Source organism: Pan paniscus, chromosome 4, assembly GCF_029289425.2.
Source record: "Pan paniscus chromosome 4, NHGRI_mPanPan1-v2.0_pri, whole genome shotgun sequence".
Lineage (NCBI taxonomy): Eukaryota > Metazoa > Chordata > Mammalia > Primates > Hominidae > Pan > Pan paniscus.
The window spans coordinates 150098605-150113803 of record NC_073253.2 but is presented as its reverse complement, the minus strand read 5'-3'; the positions used below and the strand labels follow the sequence as shown (position 1 = coordinate 150113803).

The 15199-nt window shown below is 40.8% G+C and overlaps 1 protein-coding gene across 4 annotated transcripts in view; it reads left to right on the top strand.

The window, feature by feature from the left end:
* GEMIN5 (gem nuclear organelle associated protein 5) overlaps window positions 1-15199 on the top strand; it is a 52102-nt gene that overhangs the window by 28985 nt on the left and 7918 nt on the right. For 2 of the 4 annotated variants that reach the window (XM_034960865.3, XM_003828961.5), the window contains exons 16-24: window positions 2599-2826; window positions 4944-5057; window positions 5791-5913; window positions 7309-7404; window positions 7808-7945; window positions 9024-9171; window positions 11208-11327; window positions 11869-12079; window positions 14181-14432. In XM_034960865.3, the coding sequence (XP_034816756.1) occupies window positions 2599-2826; window positions 4944-5057; window positions 5791-5913; window positions 7309-7404; window positions 7808-7945; window positions 9024-9171; window positions 11208-11327; window positions 11869-12079; window positions 14181-14432 (1430 nt within the window). Of the gene's footprint in view, window positions 1-2598; window positions 2827-4940; window positions 5058-5790; window positions 5914-7308; window positions 7405-7807; window positions 7946-9023; window positions 9172-11207; window positions 11328-11868; window positions 12080-14180; window positions 14433-15199 lie in introns of all 4 variants that reach the window. The other 2 variants (XM_034960864.3, XM_034960863.3) reach the window with 1 other exon arrangement.

The window sequence follows — 15199 nt, the reverse complement described above, 5'->3', positions numbered from 1 at the left end:
ATAATCCCAACACTTTGGGATGCCGAGGCAGGAGGATGGCTTGAGCCCAGGAGTTCAGGACTAACCTGGACAACATAGGGGGACACTGTCTCTGTGAAATAAGTTTTTTTTTTTTAATTTTAAATGAAAGAATATATTAAACAACTAGAAATTTACACCCAAAGAAATGAAATGATGTGTCCACATAAAGACTTGTAAAAGAATGCTCATAGTAGCTTTATCTGTGATCACCAAAAACTGGTAACAATCCAAATGTCCCTCATCAGATAAATGAATTAATTGTGGTATATCCTTACAGTAGGCTTCTATTCCACAATAAAAAGAAGGTAACAACTGATAAAGAACAAAATGGATGAATCTAGAAAAACATTATGCCAAGCAGAAGCAGCCAGGCACAAAAGACTACATACTGTCTAATTCTGTTCATGTGAAATTCTTTTTTTTTTTCTTGAAATGGAGTCTTACTCTGTCACCCAGGCCAGAGTGCAGTGGTGCACTCTCAGCTCACTACAACCTCTGCCCCACAGGTTCAAACAATTCTCCTGCCTCAGCCTTTTGAGTAGCTGTGACTATAGGTGCGTGCCTCACACCCAGCTAATTGTTTGTGTTTTTAGTAGAGACAGGGATTCACCATGTTGGCTAGGCTGGTATTGAACTCTTGACCTCAGATGATCTGCCCGCCTCAGCCTCCCAAAGTGCTGGGATTATAGGCATGAGCCACTGCGCCCGGTGTATGTGAAATTCTTCAACAGGCAAAACTAAACCACAGTGAGAGCAAATTAGTGATTGCCTAGGGCTCAAGCAGGGGGTATATCTTACTACAAAGAGGCTTGATGGAAATATTAGATTAGTACAAAAGTAATTGTGGTGGTGGTAGGTACTTTGTACCAAAGTATTTAAAAATTGGTGTATTTTATTATATTACCCCTCAGTAAAGATGATTTTAAAGTAAGCAAAGGATAAAAACCTTAAAATGTAAATGTAGAAACCTTAAAAATGTAAATGTAACAGTAATGGAAGAATTCATGAGTCCAGACCAATATAATAAATAAATGGGGAGAAGCACAAGCTCTTCCTTGTGGTAGGATGCCAACTAGATGCCAAGCTCTTCCTTGTGGTAGAATGTAGAGTGAAATCCTGGAATTAGAAGTTCACCCTGTGGGCCAGGCACAGTAGCTCACGCCTGTAATCCCAGTACTTTGGGAGGCGAGCTGATCACTTGAGCCCAGGTGTTTGATACCAGCCTGGCCAACATGACAAAACCCCATCTCTACAAAAAAAAAAAAAAAAAATACAAAAATTACCCAGGCATGGTGTCGCACACCTGTAGTCCCAGCTATTCAAGAGGCTGAGGCAGGAGGATTGCTTGAGCCTGGAAGGTCAAGTAAGGCTGCCGTGAACTGAGATTCTGCCACTGCACTCCAGCCCAGACAACAGAGCAAGAACCTGTCTCAAAAAAAAGAAAAAAAGAAAAAACAAACTCACCATTTGGCGTCATCATAGTAACAATTTTTAATCAAGAAACATCAGTGAATACTAAAACTAGTAGATGCAAATACTTAGTAGTTAAACAGGGGAAATACCCTTTTAGGGAGTAACTTGCAAGACACACCCTTAATCAGGTGATCAAAGTAAACCAAATGGGACGAATAAAAATTAGCTGCTACCTCATAGATTGCCCTGGATGAACACAGCAGCACTAATGTGCATTCCAGCTAAAGATGCATACCCTAAATCTAGTCATGAAAAACATCTGGCAGACCTAAATTGAGGGAAATTGGACAAAATAACTGTCTTGTAATCTTCAGAAGTTTCAAATTATGAAAGTCAAAGGAAAACCATGCAACTAACTGTTCCAGGCTGAAGGGAACCAGAAAGGCATGGCAACCAAATGTACCATGTGATCCTGGATTGATTCCTTTTGCTATAAAAGACATCTGGGTAGGCCGGGCGTGGTGGCTCATGCCTGTAATCCCAGCACTTTGGGAGGCCGAGGCAGGCAGATCACCTGAGGTCAGGAGTTTGAGACCAGCCTGACCAACATGGTGAAACCCCGTCTCTACTGAAAATACAAAAATTAGCTGGGCGTGGTTGTGCATGCCTGTAATCCCAGCTACTCAGGAGGCTGAAGCAGGAGAATCGCTTGAACCCGGGAGGCAGAAGTTGCGGTGAGCTGAGATCTCGCCATTGCACTCCCGCCAGGGCAAGAAGAGCGAAACCATCTCCAAAAAAAAAAAAAAAAAAGGACATCTGGGTAAAATTGGCAGAACTTAAATAGAGAGTATGGAGTAGGTGGCAGTAGTGAATCATGTTAATTTCCTGATTTCCATGGTTGTACTATGGTGACGTCGGAGCATGTCCTGTTCATAAGACACACACTGAAATATTTGGGTGTTACTGGGCATCATGTTTATGATTTAATGAAATTTCAAAAGGGTTTGGTTAATATTGTGATAATATAATTCTAAAAGTTCATTGAGAAGAAAGGGAATGGGTAAAAATGCTATTAAAGAGGAATGAGATATTGGAGTTTACCACCTAGAGTGCTTTTAACCAAGAATGTATACTTTAGTCTGTCCTTTATTGTGATTCTTGTAGGCAAAAAAAGTATTGAATTGGAGAAAAAACGGCTCTCTCAACCTAAGGCAAAGCCCAAAAAGAAGAAAAAGCCCACCTTGAGAACTCCTGTAAAGCTGGAATCGATTGATGGAAATGAAGAAGAGAGCATGAAGGAGAACTCAGGACCTGTTGAGAATGGTGTGTCAGACCAAGAAGGGGAGGAGCAAGCACGGGAGCCGGAATTACCCTGTGGCCTTGCTCCAGCGGGTATGTGGCAGAATCCTGTGTATCACTAGGATTTCGTGGTCGTGTCTGGGAAACTAAGCTAGGTCCTTACTCAGTTTGAAACTTCGCTGTTCCCATTTTTCCAACTCTTGGAAACAGCATTAGTTTTTTTCGTTTTTTTTTCAAGCTTTATTCAAGTCTCTAAAATAAACATCTTTGAAGTTTTAAAGGGGTTCTAGTGGATGTTTGTGGTGGAAATAGTAAAGTTCTACAGAGAAAACTTATTCAACTTGGGCAAGGTAAAACCGTGGGACGAAGCGAAGCTGGGGCAGTTGTGTACATAGGAACTTACATGGGAAAAGTTTTAACAGTATGACATCAGTAGCCACATTTGGTAAAAGAAACTACTGTCCCTTACAAATGTCTGACCTAGAAGCTACCACCACTGTGGAAACTTGCAAGCTCTCACCCCCTTACGTGGAGTTTGTACATGGCTTTCTGTCTTCTCACAGAAAAAAAATGTGTGAATGGTTATTAGGTTTTTCTAGTGAGTTAAGCTATAGTGATGGCTCTCAGATGTCTCACAAAACAGTGTTCTATCACTAACAAAAAAACTGTTAGGTAAAAATTTTAGCACTCTTTTTATTTTGTACATTTACTTGGGACCTGTTGAGAATGGTTTGTCAGACCAAGTGATAAATATCTGGTCCCTGGTAAAAATAAACGATTAAATAGCAAACAGTGTAAGTAGAAGCAGTAACTCATACTTAATTCTAAAACAGAATCCATTGATGTGACAGTATTGAAATGGCTAGAATATAGGATACAAGGCATTCCTGATGCTCTCCATCCCAAGGGATAGCTGTTAGACACATAGTTGGGGTAAATAAAGAGCAAAAAGCCTAATGGATTTATTATTTTGGCTCATCAGAATGCTTTTCTAGTCGGGTACAGAGACACATACCTCTAGTCCCAGATCCTCAGGAGGCTGAGGCAGGAGAACCGCTTGAGGCCAGCCTGGGCAACACAGCAAGACCCCCCATCTCTTTATTTTTCTTTTTTTTAAAAAGTCTTTCTTTCACAAAATGGCTATACAAAACATGGATCAACAAGTTGTTTTTAAAAAGTTCCTGTGCTCAGGATTGTGACACCATATTGCATACACCTAGTATTCTCTATTATTAAAGTTACTCCTGTTAGTGTAATTAAATATGCAATTAGTACTTTATGACCTAGAAATGTAAAAAGTGCTTTGTCACCTGAGCAAAGTATAGGAACTCCTTGGCTTATGGTATAAAGTTGTGGAGGGCTGGAAGCTTTTTCCTTAGTCAAAGTTCAAAGTAAGGCGGGCATGGTGGTTCATGCCTGTAATCCCAGCACTATGGGAGGCCAAGGAAAGAGACTTGCTTCAACCCAGGAGCTTGAGACTAGCCTAAGCAACATAGGGAACCCCCATCTTTGCAAAAAATATAAAAACTACCAAGATAATGGCTTGTGCCTATAGTCCTAGCCACTCTGGGAGGCTGAGGAGGGGAGGATCACCTGAGCCCAGGAGGTTAAGGCCTCAGTGACTGTGATTGCACCCACTGCACTCCAGCCTGGGCAACAGTTATATCTTATCTCTAACCAAAAGAAAAAAAAAAAGTAAGCCAGGAGCGGTGGCTCATGCCTGTAATCCCAGCAGTTTGGGAGGCTGAGGCAGGTGGATCACCTGAGGTCAGGAGTTTGAGATCACCCTGGCCAACATGGCGAAACCCTGTCTCTACTAAAAATACAAAAATTAGCCAGGCATGGTGGCTTGTGCCAGCTACTGGCGAAGCTCAGGCAGGAGAATTGCTCGGACCTAGGAGGCAGAGGTTGCAGTAAGCCAAGATTGCGCCACTGAATTTCCAGCCTGGGCGACAGAGTGAGACTTCGTCTCAAAAAAAAAAAAAACCAAAGTAATAGACTTACAGATTCCTGAAAACAGCTAGTTTGGGAGGTGGGAAAGGGGAAACTACTCCTACTTCTTTTCCAGTGCATTTTATCTCAAAAGTTTTGGTAATAGATGGATTGATCATATTGCTAAGCTTGGAATGGCTCTTAATTTTTACAAAGAACTGAAATTCTGTATTATTTTTATCCTTAACTTTTTTTTTCCTTTTTCCCCCATGAAGTAGTTTCTAGAGAACCAGTTATCTGCACTCCAGTTTCCTCAGGCTTTGAAAAGTCAAAAGTCACCATTAATAACAAAGTCATTTTACTGAAAAAGGAGCCACCAAAAGAGAAGCCAGGTTGGTATCTAGTAATTAAAATACAGTATTTTGTTAAAGCAGCCTAAAATATTACATATATTACACGCAACTGTCAAAAAACAGTGTGATTTCTTGTTTGTTTTTATAGGTTCAAAATATTTGTAGGTTTTCTGATTATGGGTTTTTTGTTTGTTTTTTGTTTGTTTTGAGACAGATTTTCACTCCAGTCACCCAGGCTGGAGTGCAGTGGCACACTCTCGGCTCACTACAAACTCCACTTCCCGGGCTCAAGCGATCCTCCTGCCTCAGCCTCCCGAGTAGCTGGGATTACAGGCGCCCGCCACCATGCCCAGCTACCTTTTGTTGTTTTTAGTAGAGACGGGGATTCACCATGTTGGCCAGGCTGGTCTGGAACTGCTGGCCTCCAGTGATCCGCCCGCCTCAGCCTCCCAAAGTGCTGGGATTACAGGCGTGAGCCATTGTGCCCAGACTTCCACTTCCATTTTGGGTCATGCTTTTGAATTTTTTTTAGCACTTGATGAAATGTTTTGCAGTTGTTGATACTACATCATAAATGTTAGCAAGAGCGTTTTTGTGTGTATTGTGAACAATGCCCCCAGCAAATTTATTTTGAAAGCCTCTTTATTAGGAGGAGGAACTTTCTCTGCCTGTGGTGTCGTCCTGCCAGTAGGTTACATTCACACAATAGGCATTCCATTTTATGTTTCTGATCAGTTCTCCTTCAGATAGTATGTACTTTATTAAATTTCAGAAACCTTAATCAAGAAGAGAAAAGCTCGTTCCTTGCTTCCCCTGAGTACAAGCCTGGACCACAGATCCAAAGAGGAGCTTCATCAGGACTGTTTGGTACTAGCAACTGCAAAGCACTCCAAAGGTACAAAAATGTACTTCCTTGGCCCATCCATAGTCTTCCGGGACTGGTATATAAGGGATGTTTACTTATTTATTAAATGAATGCCCAAAGAAATGTCTAAATTGTTTTCTGTATTTTTATGCTCTCCAGCTCTCCCTTCCCTCCACATCCCTATACCCCTACACCCTGCTGCCAAACTCCCCATTGTGACCCACTGTCAGCACTGCCATGGCTTTGAAATGTAGCGCTCTGCTTTTATTCTAAATCTAGTTCCTCCCAGCCATCTGTGTGCCAGAATTGGTATGTTGGCCTAAGTATCTCAGCATGAATAAACTCCTTCAACTCTTTTCCCCATTGAACAGTATCCTATGGAGAAAAAAATCTTTTTTTCTTATTGGAAATATGCTCATAATATGGCATTTTCTTAAAAAAAAAATTTGGTGGAAGCTTTTGCTTTGGAAGTTTTGTTTTGAAGGGTTGTTTTATTTTTGTTTTTCAAAGTCTTCATTTAATGTCCACTGTTTTGATATTTTAATAATTTTATTTTTTAAATTTGAAGTTTACATGTGGAAAAGGGATGCACATAATAAAATAAAATTGAAACAGTATAAAAAGAAAGTAAATCTCACCAGGCACAGTGGTGCGTGCCTGTTGTCCCAGATGCTTAAGGGGCTGAAGCAGAAGGATCACTTGAGCTCACTTTAAGGCCAGCCTGGGCAACATAGTGAGACCCTCTCTCTATTTAAAAAAAAAAAATTTTTTTTTTAATTTTTTTTTCAAAGTAAATCTTCCTCCCAGTCCTCTGTTTCTCCTCCCCAGGAATGGAGGACCATCCTCCCTCCCAGTTACTGTCTCCCCCTACCCTAACAAGGGTAGTCACTATCCTGGGCTTCCATTTGTTTCTTTCTTTTGAATTTTTGTACTGTTTTGTCTGTATTGCATAATCAAACTATTATCAGTTTCTTGTGTCTTGATGGAGATGTTTTATGCTTTTATTATATACATAGCCTTTTTGGAGCTTTGTGATGACTTCCTATAACTTACATAGTTAACCTAGTTTCACATTATTTTCCTTATTGGAAAATTACTCAGTTGACTTTTTTTTTGAAGCAAAGGATGAATATTGAATCCCCTTGTGGTAAGTCCCAGTGAATATTAAGGACTTTCTTTTGCTTATTAATATTGTTTTGCTTGTTTTTTACTGCACTTAAATATGTTCTGATTTTGGGTTCACTTTTAACATTTTAAGTGTTTTTGTGTTTTGCTCCCTTTGTAACTGCAGGAGTCTCTGTTAGAGCTCTGATTCTCTCAGTGTCTGAAGTGGGTGTTCCAAACATATATTCGGAAGTTATTGGACAGAAAACTGTAATCAATGTAATGACTTCATCTGATTTTTTTGCCTTTTTAAATTAACAGAGCTGAATGAAGATGTGTCTGCTGATGTTGAGGGAAGATTTCATCTGGGGCTTTTCACAGACAGGGCTACCCTGTATAGAATGATTGATATTGAAGGTGAGGCAAATCCAGTCAACATAATCTCATCCATCTTTATACTTTCCCAACATTTTGTGTGCACCTCTTTGATGGCTGTCATCCTGTGATATTATAATGGTTAGTTTTACGTGTCAGCTAACTAGGTTTTGAGCTCCCTGATTTACATATTGATACAACCCTTGCATCATCATAGGATCCTAAACATACAGCATTCACTCTGAGTACATGTGAAGGTGTGTGAGTGTACAGTGACCAAGTGGGCTTCAGATCTTATTGTAATCACTCTGGTAGGTGACATCCATCAGAGAATGACTGCATATTTTAGGAGCTCACTTTCTCTTCTATCTTGCCTTTCTTTTCCTACAAGTCAGTAACAGATGTTTCTGAAACACCTTCCAAACATTATCCCTCTTTCAAACAGGAAAAGGTCACTTAGAAAATGACCACCCTGAGTTATTTCACCAGCTTATGCTTTGGAAAGGAGATCTCAAAGGTGTTCTCCAGACTGCAGCAGAAAGAGGGGAGCTGACAGACAACCTTGTGGCTATGGCACCAGCGGGTATGGTTTTTGTTTGTTTGTTCTTTTCAACAAAAGCTCTATCATCTCTAGGATACGTCCACTAAAGATGGCTCTTAGCACAGTCTTAAGCTTGAAATCACTTACAAATAGATACAAAGCAATAGCAATAGACAAACTAATAAGTTTGCAGCAATAGACAAACTAATAAATCCAACCCAACCCCTTTGAAAAAAAGCAGGTCACTGACACTTTAATTGGCAAAAGCATAATTGGTGAGAACTTCTTGAAGGACAATTTGGCCATGTCTAGTGAATTTTAAAAGATATAATGGCACAAGTCTGTAGTCCCCAGCTGCTCAGGAGGCTGAGGCAGGAGGATTGCTTAAGGCTAGGCGTTCAGACCTATAGCGCTCTGTTAATTGTGCCTGTGAATAGCCAGTGTATTCTAGTCTGGGCAACATCATGAGACCTTGTCTCTTTAAAAAAAAAAAAAAAAGGCTGGGTGTGGTGATTCCTGATTCATGCCTGTAATACCAGCATTTTGGGAGGCCGAGGTGGGCAGGTCACTTGATCCCAGGAGTTTGAGACCAGCCTAGGCAACATGGCAAAAGCCCATCTCTACAAAAAAATTAAAAAATTATCTGGGCATGGTGGCATGTACCTGTAGTCCCCGCTACTCGGGAGGCTGTGGTGGGAGGATCACCTGAGCCCGGGGAGGTTAAGGCTGCAGTGAGCCATTATTGTGCTACTGCGCTCCAGCCTGAGCCACAGAGTGAGACCCTGTCTCAAAAAACAATAAAAGGAAAGGGAAAAAAAAAAAGCACGTAGTCATGTTACCTTTGGCTCATCAGTTCTGATTATAGGAATTTAACTGTGCTCACACATTCCTTTCTGTATCTTTTCAACTTTGTACTGTTTTGTTTGTGTTACATAATCAAACAATTGATGTTTCAGAATGTGTAGATGAAGCAGATGATCCATAATGGTAGCTGAATTGGTATCTAAATGTTCTGCTGAATGCATTGACGAAAACAAGGCTTTTTCAACCCAAATGTACTGGGTATTGTTTTTACTTTTTCTTCAACTGTTTTTTTAACCACCATCTTTTATTTTTTCAGCTGGCTACCATGTGTGGCTATGGGCTGTGGAAGCTTTTGCCAAACAGCTGTGCTTTCAGGATCAGTATGTCAAGGCCGCTTCTCACCTACTTTCCATCCACAAAGTGTATGAAGCTGTAGAGCTGCTCAAGTCAAACCATTTTTACAGGTCTGTGTGGTCCTAGAGTTGGGATAATACTTGGACATAATGTGAAAATAACCTAAACTTCTCTATTGTTAAAGTAACATAAATAGAAGAAACAGTCCTCCTGCTTCAGCCCCCTGAGTAACTGGGACTACTCAGGAGGTGCATGCCACCACATCCAACTAATTTTTTAGTTTTTTGTAGAGATGGAGTCTTGCTGTGTTGTCCAAGCTGATTTCCAACTCCTGGGCTCAAGCGATCCTCCTGCCTCAGCCTCGCAAAGTGCTGGGATTACAGGCATGAGCCACCATGCTTGGCCAAGATTTTCTTTTTGTTCTACCCTGCTTTGGTTTTGTTATCTTCCTTTAGAGAGTGTTAAACTTTGTTTTGGTAAGTAGTAAAGTTGTGTATCAGCTTGATCTTTTCATGGCTTGTTTTTAAACTTCGTTAGGGCAAGTTTATCATATTCTAGAATTAGTTTGGACCTCCTACATTTTGATATCTTTCTTGAATGCCTTATGCATTCAACAAATCAAAACTCAGATGTCTCCAAGTCCTGAGTAAGCTCTGGGAATTGTTCAGCTTACAGTTACCTAGTCATTCTTTGTTTAGACTTAAGGAGTTTCCTTTACATACGTGGCTTTTAATTTAGCCAAAGACTCAGTGGGATCTCCAGGCAGAGTTGTGGATGTCTTTCTCTGGACAGCTTCCTCCTTCCTAGTATCCTGCCCCTCAGATTTTCATTGTTTCCTCTTCTCAACTCAGAGACTGCTGAGGTTTTCTCTGGTTTTCCTTAGGAAAATGGCTTTGGGCAGAAAGCCAGTGCCAAGATAGGGCTCCCATCATTTGTTTCTGTTCTCTTAGGGCTGACCATCCTATGCTGCCTGTTACCCGGTATCTAAAAACAGTTGTTTCAGCCATTTTGTCCAGTTTTTTAGTTTTATGGCAGAAAGGTAAGTCTGGTCCCAGTTACTCCATCATGGCTGGAAGTAGAAGTCCCAAAATACTTTCAAAATATTGCTCTCTCTAGATCACTTTAATCTAATAAAACACTTTTTTCCCAGCTACAACTTTATGTTGGCTACAACTCAGCAGTTGTATGTCATTTGAAAAATATTTGTTTACTGAGTTGTTCAGATCTTCCAAATGTTAACATATCTTATTATAAAATACCCAAAAATACCACATTCCTTACTATCACCATCAGTCTCATCAGAAAATTCAAACTTATGGGAAACTCAGGCACACAAGTGGTAGGTACAAGTTTTCTAAAATTCTAATTTTTGCTAGAAAACTCGCATTTTATCATTAGTAACAAATACTGTTGGTTGTTTTTAATGAAGTGGTAGGCCTACTTTGTTCATTTTTGAGAAAAACATCTGCCAAATACCCAACACTGAATAACTGTTATTTATGTTAGTCATTTTTTTTTTTTTTTAGAAGAAAGAAGGTTCTATGAAAAAGCAGCCAGTTTAGCTTGTAATTTGTTCATACAGGTGTTACCTAGAGACAACCATTCTACTTTGGAATGCAGCAGAGAACACAAAATGTTCTTCCCATTTGTCACACAGAATATTAAAGTGTTTTGGACTTGACGGATTTAGTAAAATTCGTAATTTTTACTGCTTCATTAAGGGCATTCTTCCTTTTTTTCCACTGTAAGAGCCACCGCCTTCTTTCTTAGATGCCAGGTTTCCCAATCACTGCTTTGGCACAATCAGTGCAAATGTCAACACATTTTTTTTTTTTTAATAAAAAAGCACATAACTGACTCTTAGCATTGTTACGAAAATAGTTTTAACCTCATGAACCCTCTGAAAGGTTCTTGAGGACCCCCTAGGAATCCACAGACCACAATTTAAGAACTGCTGATCTAAGTGAAGAAACGGATGCAGCATATGTTTCTAATTTGTCTATATAATGCAAGTGCAGTTTTTTAAAGGAAGTTGGAACAATAAGACAACACAAAAGGGACAGTTTGTCCTGTCTTACAGCCTCTCCTAGGACCATACACAGAGGAGCCTTTTCAGATTGGCTAAAGGGTCTGTTCTTGCCTTTAGGGAAGCTATTGCGATTGCCAAGGCCCGGCTGCGCCCAGAGGACCCAGTCCTGAAGGACTTGTACCTCAGCTGGGGAACCATCCTAGAAAGAGATGGCCACTATGCTGTAGCAGCCAAATGGTAAGCCTGAGGAGTGGAGGGATGCTTCCAACATAGAAGAGCTTCTGCCAGGAAGGGGAGGACAAGAATACAAGTAATAAGTTTAGAGGTGGAGGTAAAGCAGCAAGGAATTATTTAAAAGATATGTATATTCAACTTAGTTTCATAAGACTCATCAGGAACTACTTCCTGATTTATTTATATTAAATCACTATAACTATTCAAGAAAAACCTCAGCAGCAGATTAAGAAATTATGCATTTTTCTAATGGTCTCTTATAACATCAAATAAAGGAACCTCAACCCATGCTGGATTGAACCCAACAGAGGAGTCATTCCCTCTCATTTTCCTTATGTCCTTAACCTATATGATATTGTTTCTCATACACTCTGCTGAGTTGTGCTGGCCTCAGCCCTCACAGGAACAACCGGGGCAGTGACATACCTGGGACCACAGGAAGGCACATGCAGCAAAGTAGATAGAAAGAAATGATTCCATCCTCTAGGAATGGGAATAAAAATCTGTTTATGACATTTTCTTCACATTTTTATTCATATTATAGCTATTTAGGGGCCACTTGTGCTTATGATGCAGCCAAAGTTTTGGCCAAAAAGGGGGATGCGGCATCACTTAGAACGGCTGCAGAGTTGGCTGCCATCGTAGGAGAGGATGAGTTGTCTGCTTCCCTGGCTCTCAGATGTGCCCAAGAGCTGCTTCCGGCCAACAACTGGGTGGGAGCCCAGGAAGCCCTGCAACTGCATGAAAGTCTACAGGTCAGTCTGTTATTTCATCTCGTAGTATATAAGAGGGAAGTGTCCCAAATCCTTTTCTAGTCAAATCCAAGTTAATAACCCAGTTGCACAAGCTGTGCCAATTTGGCAGGCCCAGCAAGCCCTGGCCATGCTATCCCACTGAAGTACTATGACTTGTTAGTTGCCATATTCAGAGTAAGAGATAATATGGTCATTCACAGTAATTCCCATTGCTTATCTGTTTGTACAAAACACCTGTGAGCCGGGCACAGTGGCTCATGCCTGTAATCCCAGCACTTTGGGAGGCCGAGGCAGGCAGATCACTTGAGGTCAGGAGTTTGAGACAAGCCTGGACAACATGGTGAAACCCCGTTTCAACTAAAAATACAAAAATTAGCCGAGCGTGGTGGCACGCTTCTGTAATCCCAGCTTACTTGGGAGGCTGAGGCAGGAGAATCACTTGAACCCGGAAGGTGGAGGTTGCAGCGAGCCAAGATCCAGCCTGGGCAACATAGTGGGACTCTGTCTCAAAAAAAAAAAAAAAAAAAAAAAAAACACAAAAAAAAACACCTTAGTCAGCCCAGGCCTTGGGTTAGCAGTCTAGGGTTTCTTCATTGATGTTACCAGCACTGTCTTCCTTGAAGAGAGAATGGTTGGCCTCTAACAGAAATCATGGAACTCTACCTGTAAATGCCCCTCTTAACTGTAAGCTATGGAAAAAAACTGGGCCAGATGTAGCAGATCACTTGAGATTAGGAGTTCAAGACCAGCCTGGCCAACATGGCGAAATCTTGTCTCTACTAAAAATAAAAAAATTAGCCAGGCATGGTGGCACACATTTGTAATTTGGCTACTTGAGAGGCTAAGGCAGGAGAATTGCTTGAACCCAGGAGGCAGAGGTTGCAATGAACCAAGATTGCGTCACTGCACTGCAGCCTACGTGACAGAGTGAGACTCTTCAGAAAAAAAAGACAAAAGTTTGGGAAAATGGAAATCTCTTTATTTCTTAAATTTTTTTGTTCCCATCTGGTTAAAAATCAGTAACACACCACTGCCTTTTTGACACATCAAAACAGATTAAAGCATTGGCACTCTTACCTAGTTTCTAAAACATGTAAACATTTGATTCACTTTAGATAACTTTGTAAAATACTAACAAGAGGTTTTTGAAGTTCTTCATTCTCTAACAGAGTACAGGGCCTACGGATGGTTTTTAGCTGAATATTTAGAGCCCAAGGAACGTGGTACATGAGGTAGCTTTCTAGGAACAGCAGAATAAAAATGGGGGCGAAAATAGGACACCCTAAAAGATAATGCCACTGGGCATTATTTATAAAATGACCAAGTCTAGAGAGATTTTAATTTATCCACAATCAAAAAAAGTTTCCAGAATGACTGTTTAGCATTTTATTTTTCTCTTAAACAGCATCCTTAACAAAGCAAAAAAACCTAATAAGCATATGCTAAATATTCTGATAAGGGCTATTTTGGTTTTGTGCAACAGAGACTCTTGCAAGCTTAACTGAGAAGATATTGTTATAGGAGTACACAAGGAATCTCATGGCAACTAAAAATCTAGTGAAAATAGATTTTCTAGGCCTTCTCTGTGCTTCTGTTTTCTTCTCTCCCAGCCAACTTCCTCTATTAAACCTATTTGGACATGGCTCCTAATGCCTGTCCCAGCTCTTGGATCTACAAAGCTTGTCTATTCCAGCACCTTTGGCCCATTATGCTTTTATTCCTGAGTCCAAAGTTTGGTCAGGGAGAAAGAACCTGATGAGCCCAGCCCATCTTTTCCTCAAACTAGGCTACAAGGCTTAAGTGGCTGGTCTGTGTGTGGCTTAAATCATTGTGGGTAGTGCTACAGTTGGGATTCTGTGTTATAAAAATGGTTTCTTGAGCTCTAAGGATAGATTTCCCCCAAAAGGGACCTGGGAAGTGTCTGTCAGATCGCCCCCTTTGTCCCTTTTCATGCATGACTCATATGGGGCAGGTAGCTCACTAATGTGCTTTGGTTGCTGCAGATACAAAGGGAAATACTTTGAAGGACATGGGAGAGCTCTCGAGATCATCCAGTGCTTTCCCTGTATAACAGTTCCTCTTCCTTGTTGTCGTGTTCCAGGGTCAGAGATTGGTGTTTTGCCTTCTGGAGCTACTGTCCAGGCATCTGGAGGAAAAGCAGCTTTCAGAGGGCAAAAGCTCCTCCTCTTACCACACTTGGAACACGGGCACCGAAGGGCCTTTCGTGGAGAGGGTGACTGCAGTGTGGAAGAGCATCTTCAGCCTTGACACCCCCGAGCAGTATCAGGAAGCCTTTCAGAAGCTGCAGAACATCAAGTACCCATCTGCTACAAATAACACACCTGCCAAACAGGTAAGCCATCTGTACCAGCATTTGACATTAATCACTCAGTGGTAAGACTTCCTTAATCCATGTCTATTGTAACAGGGAAACAAGCAGAATACTGGACTGTGTTTCAGAAAAGGCTAAGGCATGGCCACGCCACCTGGAAAGATCCCTTTAGACTAATCAAAGCCCTTTAACTTTAAAGTTAGTATTAGATCAGTATTCCCTTTTTTGTTTTGTTTCTCTTAGTTGTTTGAAGCTGGAGTGCAGTGGCATGATCTTGGCTCACTGCAGCCGCCACCTCCCAGATTCAAGAGATTCTCCCGCCTCAGACTCCTAAGAGCTGTGATTACAGGCGTGTGCCACCACACCCAGCCACTATTTCCTTTTCTAAAAAAGTAAAATAAAAAGTCTAGAAAATATAGAAAAGCAGAATAATGTAATAACCCATCAACCAGAATTAACAGATGTTCACATTTTGTCATTTTTACTTTGTAGGGTTTTCTGGTTTCATTTTGTATTTTGATTTGAGGACTTTATAAAATAAAAACAGTAGGGCAAAGTTGAAGTCCTTCTTGTTCCTTTCCTCAGCCCTTCACTCCTTCCCTAGCTCGCCACAGGCACCTCCTGTGTCAGTGCCACATGTATTGTTTTGCAGTTTGCTTATTTCAGAGGCCATTGTTTGTAAAATCTATCCATGTTGATAAAAAGAGATCAGTTGATTTATTTTAACTGCTATGTCTGCCTTGTGAATATACCTACTTCTTTTTTTTTTTTTTTTTTTTTTCCTTTCT